Consider the following 6,204-nt stretch of genomic DNA (forward strand, 5'->3'; position numbering starts at 1 on the left):
TCTGAAGACACAGGCAATCCAGGCACTGCTTCCCAAAGTGGACATGAACCAAGGTGCACAATTTCAGAAATACCAAACATTGCAGTGAATCAGAAAACATCCTGGTGGCTGCAGCATCAAGAAATGTCATCCTCATAGAAGAAAGCAGCTAACCCGAACTTTCCTTCTCTCCCATCTGCACAAAAAGGCATCCAGTATTACAGAAAGCAATTAGAAACCCAAATAAATCAGGAATAAACAGCCGAAATAAAGTACTAAAAAGTCTATTTAATGCCTCCACCTTCAAACCCCTTTCTTCTTCTAAATTCAATTTTTTTTTTCCCCCCCAAGAGGTGCATTAAAAAAAACTGGTCATAGAGAGCATCTGATTAGATGAAAAGTAATGTCAATGTGGATTTCAGGGACACACAGGACTATTCTCAGATTGTGCACTGATTTTGAGGAGCTGCTGTTTCCCTTTGCTGAAAATCCTACATTTATCCCCACAAGAGGAATTCTCAACCAACTCCTCAGGAACTGAGAGTTCCAAGCACAATGTCCTGTACTGTTACGTGCACCAGCATCAGTTTTAAAAGGATCTGACACAGCCCAAGGGAGGCAAAGAGGGAATTCTGGCACTCCAGCACCTGCCCCAGCCTGGCTCTGGCACTCAGGTGTTCCTGCAAGGCCTGGGCAGAATCAGCCACGACAGAAACGCAAAGACCACAAATCTTTGTCCACCCGGGCCGCCTCAAAGATGGGTGGAAGGAAAGGGCAGCTCACAGGCTGGAGATCAGGCACCTCACCTGGATCCACCATCATTCCTTTGATCTCCACCTCCCAAAGCCCAGGTGATCAATCACCAGCTACTGAGGATTTCGGAGCCACCACCACTGAACTGAAAAAATTCAACTTCCACTTGGGCAGCAGCATCAGCCTCCAAGCAAAGCCATGGCACTGTAATGGCAGAAGTCTCCATTCATTAATTATCTGTTTAAAATGCACAGCTATAAAAAATAAGGTCTGAGTATAAGCTTATTCCTAAAATATTTTTGGAAAAAGAAAAAACCAAATCACTTTTTCTACACTTTTCATTGCAGAACTGCAGCCAGCTGCTCCTTTTAGAAAAGCCAGCCTGAGCCCACTCTAGTGGCCTGTTTATAACACAAAATTCTAAGAATAAAATTAATGAGACAAGGAGAAGAAAAAAAAAAAAGGCAAGAAAATAAGCAATAAATTCCATTTGACACACCATTAGCAGCCTTGAGCAAGAAAATCAGGGTTCTCCATTCACCAGTTTTCTTGCTGGGAGCACATGACCAGTTAAAAAGATCAGCTTGGGCCAAAAACACCTCTCCCTACCACCACTGGCACATCTGGGCAAAGATACCTGAAACACCAAACTCTTCCAACTGGGAAGCCAAAAGCTCTTGGTTTTGCCACCACTTCACAGTCTTTTTTTTCATAACCCCGGTGGTCAAGTGCAAACACTTCAAAATTCAGGCCTAAAATTATATTTATGGCAGACAGAGTGCAGGAATTACGTACCAGAGCTGCTGCTTTGTAACCCAGAGCTCAGCAGCCACTTCGCTGAAGTCCTGAACCTTTCAGGCTGTTTTAAAGCCACTAAAATTTTAGGCCAAGGCTCCATGGAACACCAAGAGTTCTATGCTGGTTCCAGCTGTTATCAGCTTTGCTCCTGCCCAAGAACTGGATTTATTTGGAGAACTTGCTCGGACACGAGTGCAATCACTCCAAAACCCAGCAAATTTCCCCCTGCTCCTGCTGCAGAACAGGAAGATCTCTCTGCAAGGCTAAGCCCAACACTCAACACTACTGTCAACATTCATTTTTCCAACTTCCAAGCGAGGTTTTTGCTCCAAAATCCCTCCCACCCAGCCCTGATCTTTGTCCACGGCCACAGCAGAGCCCCCACACACCATTAACCCCGCAAGGCATTCCAAGCCGAACATCTGCCTGCCGCCGCTCCAGCACATCTGCTCCAAAGGCCACCAGAACTACACCCCGGGTTTTGCCTCATTAGCCGTAATTGCTCGCTAATTACTTATTCCAAGAGTAAGTATCCTACACAATCCTCCTCGACGACGACGAGACCCGATGCGCTCCCCGCGCCTGTGACACATCCACCAGGAAAACAAAACGGTGGGGTTTTTTGTGGTTTGGGTTTTGTTTTTTTTTTTTAATTTGGAAGCAGCGATTGCCACCTCTTGCCGTGGGGGAGCCTCGCAGCATCCTAAGGTACAGCTCTGCCCCAGCGAAGGGCTGGAAATCAGGGCAGAGGACAAGAGCAACCCGAGGAAAAAAGCCACAGGCCTTGGGGCCACGATTATACTCGCAATCCGAGCTGCTAAATGAAAATAATAATAAATAAATAAATAAATAATAAATAATAAAGCGCCGCGGGCCCGAGTCATGGCGGGACGGGCACATTTAAGGGCCCAAAAAGCCACCCCCGGCCGGAGATCGGAGGCTGCGGGGCCGGGTGGGGGGCAGAGCTCGGGGAGGCCGGGAGGGTGGGGAGGGTGTGGGGGCCAGCAAGGAGCGCTGGCGTTAATCCTGGAGCTCCGTTAATCTGCCGGGCCCGGACAAAAGGCGGCCGAGGCGGCGGCGGCGGCAGGGAGGGAGGGAAGGAGGGAGGGAGGGCGCGGCGGCCCGGGCGAGCCCCGGCGGAGCGGCCGCGGGGCAGCGCGTTAGGTAACGCCGCGCCGGGGTCTGATGCAATCGCCGGGGACGTGCGGGGGGAAAAGAGCAAAGGAGCAGTGTGTGGGGGGAGGGGGGGAGAGAGACAGAGAGAGGAAGAGGATACAGGTCAGGTCCAGGTCGAAGCCATCCTCCTGGTATCGCCTTTTGTTCCTGCTGACGATCTCTTTGATGATGGCGGTCATGTCTGGCAGCCGGGGGCCGCTCCGGGGCAGCGCGCAGGGCCCGGGCGGCGGCCGAGAGGCACCACCGGGCGGCCCCGGGCGCGGATGCTCCTCCGCCGGCTCAGCCCCGGGCGGGCCCGGCTCCTGCCGGCGGCGGCGGCACCGGCCGCTGCTGCTGCTACTGCTGCCGCCGCTGCTGCTGCTGCTGCTGCTCCCTCCTCCTCCTCCTTCTCCTCCTCCTCCCCCGAGCGCGTCGGGAGCCGCGCCGAGCCCCTGCGGGCGGTGCCGCCGCCGCCGCCGTGTTTGGGGCGAGCGCGGCGGCGACGGCGGGGGGAGCAGCTCTGCGGCGCTCCGGGCCCCGGCAATGGTGACAGCGGGCGCGGGGCGCGCCCCACACCACCCCACACCGCCCACCGGAGCCGGCTCCCGTTTCCCACCACCCCAACAACCCCCTCACCCCGCCCCGGGAACTGGCCGATCGGTCGCTCGCTCGCTCCTTTCGGCGCTTTTTTTTTTCTTTGCTTTTTTTCCCCTTTTTTTTTCCCTTCTCTCCCCTCCTCCTCCTCCTCCCCTGGCGGCGGCGGCGGCGGCAGCAGCAGCAACAGCGGCGGCGATTCCCTCAGGCCGCGCTCATCCCCCCGGCCCGCAGCGCTCGCCGGCGCGGGGCTCCCATCATGGCCGCGGCTTCCGAGAGGGACGGCGGGCGGCGCCGCCACGCCCACCGCGACGCGTCCGCCGGCAGCGACAAGTAGTCCCTCCTTCTCCGGGGATCCGCCAGCGGGGGAGCGGAGAGCGGGGCGGGTGGGGAGGGGGGGAGAGGCTCGCTGCGAGCGCGCCGCCCGTACCCCTCAGCCCGCCGGCACCCCCCTCGCCCCTCCGGGGGCGAGGGGGTGCCGGCAGGCGGAGGGGTACGGGCGGTGAAGTGAGGCTCGGTGGTTGTGCTGCGGCCCGCGGGTCACGTGGGCGCTCGCGGCGGCGCCTCCCCCCGCGGGCGGAAGTGGCCGTGAGGGGACGGGGCGGCCGCGGAGCTCCCTCAGAGCTCCTCAGCCCCCTCAGCCCCCTCAGGCCCTCAGAGCCACCTCAGAGCCCTTCTCAGGGCGCCCCGAAACCCCCGCCGAGCTCCCCAGCTCTCCGAGCCGCCCCCGCGTCGAGCGGAGGGGAAGAGCGGTCTCGGTGCGGCCCCCGGTGAGGGAGGGCTGGGTAGGGGGTGAGGGGGGAAAGTGTGAGGGGTGAGCCCGGCGGGTTGAGGTGGGGGGGTCTCGGTGTGTCCTCCGCTGTCGCCCCGCGGCGGGTTTGGCGAGGAGCGGAGCCGCGGTGAGCGAGCGCCGATCGCCCCCTGCGGCCACCGGGAACGGAGGGAGGGAGGGAGGGGGTTTGGGGCCACCTGCTGCCCTCGGATCGTTGAGGTGGGAAAAGCCCTCCCAGACCGTGGAGTCCCCCCCGTGCCCGATGCCCACCTTGTCCCCCAGTGCCCAGAGCACTGAGTGCCACGGCCAGGCCTGCCCTGGGCACCTCCAGGGCTGGGCACTCCAACCCTCCCTGCCAAGGCCTGACCGCCCTTTCCAGCAAGAAATTCCTCCTGATGTCCTCGGGACAATCCAGGCATGGGCACAGGGACGGGACAGTCCCCCCGGGTCGTGCCGGCTGGCTCAGCCCCCCTGGATGTGCTGTTTCCATGGAGTTTCTGTCCCATTCCATCCCCCTTCCCACATGGATGGCAATTATCCTGGCAGGGGGAAAGCACTGTCTATAAATCTCTAAATCAGCCTTTAAACCCCAGCCTACAAGGTTCTTCACAGTCTAAGCTGAGAACTCCTGCAAGTCTTTGGGAATTACCCGGTTTTTGGGGGAAAACGACCATCAGGAAACCTGGTGCAGCCTGAGCTTCTGGATATCAGCACTGGCTGCAGCCTGGGACCAGTTTCCATCTTTCTCACTGTTTGGCAGTGGGATCTTTTGTGAGAGATTTTTTTTTTCCCCTCTGCTGTGCAGAGAGGTGAGATATTGGGTTCCTGAGACAATAAAAACTAAAATTTGAAGGCAGCTTGGGATGTAGGATCTCTGCAAAGCATCAGGAGTGGGATCTGTTGGAGATCAGCATCTGCCCCAGCTGCTGAGGGATCAGGAAGGAGCTTGGCAGATGATACCTTTGGGAAAAATGGGATTACCAGGACAATCCACGTGTAAATTTAGCTCCCTCAAAAACAGTCTTCATGTCATTCCATTGCTGGGTAGTAAGGTGAGGGATATCCCATGGAGGCCAAGGATAACACACCTTGGAAAAGGAAATCTTTACAGGGTGGTTGGTTGTTTTATTAAAAAAAAAAAATCTGCAAAGAAGAAAAAAACAAGAGGAAAATTGAACCACTTTTTGTCCAACCAGAAAAGAGACACCACAGAAAGGAGTGTCCCAAGAGGACGAGGAGAATCCATGCACCCCTTTTTCCACGAAAAGCAGGTGATGTAAACCAGGTGTCTCCCAAAAAAACCAGCTCTGTAAGTCCACCTCGAATGTTTTTTGGGCTGGCAGGGGAAAGGCACCTCCCTGAAGACAGTCTGTGTATAAATAATGAATGTCAATAATAACCAAAAATCAATCAATAAATAGTTGCTTCAGTGACTTGCTCCGCCTTTAAACACTTTTCAGAGGTGCTGGGGTCTGGCAGCAGATGCTGGAGCAGGAAAAGGAACAGGGAGAAGGGGGGGAAAAAAAGCTCAGCTTTGCCTTTAAGGGCTGAAAATAAACTGGAACATAAGGTGGAGGGATTTCCTGGGCTGCTGCAGCCTCCAGCCTTTGCAAACGCTGTATTATATAATTCCTTTCATAGACGTATCAAGCTGCATCTTAAGATCTTCTGCCACCATTATTCCCACCGGGAAGCTGTTCCCAGAACCTTCTGCTGCTTTTCAGGCTAAATATATTTGGGACTGGTCGGTGCCCATTGATTCCTGTGCCAGCACTGGCCTGAAATAGCTCCTGCTCTGGGGCACTCTGTGCTCCCACAGGCACGAACATCCCCTCGTTGTGCTCAGCTCTGCCCAGATCCCCTCGAATTCCAGGCTGTCCCCTTCCCAGTGGCTGCATCCCGGGGCCTCCAGCTTACCTGCTCCCAGGAGTTTTCCTGCTACAGTCTCGTGGAGTCCAACCAGCTCAGCCACACGTTTCACTGGAAAACCCAACGGCTCCAAACCCAAAATCGGTCAAACTGTGGCTGCCCCGGCCCTGGAAGTGTTCCAGGACAGGTTGGAGCGACCTGGGCTAGTGGAAGGTGGAACGGGATGGGCTTTAAGGCTCCTTCCAATGCCTGAGCAGCCTTTCCAGGAAGAAATTCCTCCTGCT

General features: G+C 56.1%; 1 protein-coding gene across 1 annotated transcript in view; it reads right to left on the bottom strand.

Annotated features, from left to right (window-relative positions):
* PTEN (phosphatase and tensin homolog) overlaps positions 1-3,024 on the bottom strand; it is a 45,133-nt gene extending 42,109 nt beyond the window's left edge. The window contains exon 1 of the mRNA XM_050335506.1: positions 2,807-3,024. Within this exon, the coding sequence (XP_050191463.1) occupies positions 2,807-2,885 (79 nt within the window). The 5' untranslated portion in view covers positions 2,886-3,024. The remainder of the gene's footprint in view (positions 1-2,806) is intronic.
* Between the last annotated feature and the right edge of the window lie 3,180 nt (positions 3,025-6,204).

This window comes from Myiozetetes cayanensis, unplaced genomic scaffold (genome assembly GCF_022539395.1).
Source record: "Myiozetetes cayanensis isolate MyiCay16 unplaced genomic scaffold, myiCay2020 scf10, whole genome shotgun sequence".
NCBI classification, from domain to species: Eukaryota; Metazoa; Chordata; class Aves; order Passeriformes; family Tyrannidae; genus Myiozetetes; species Myiozetetes cayanensis.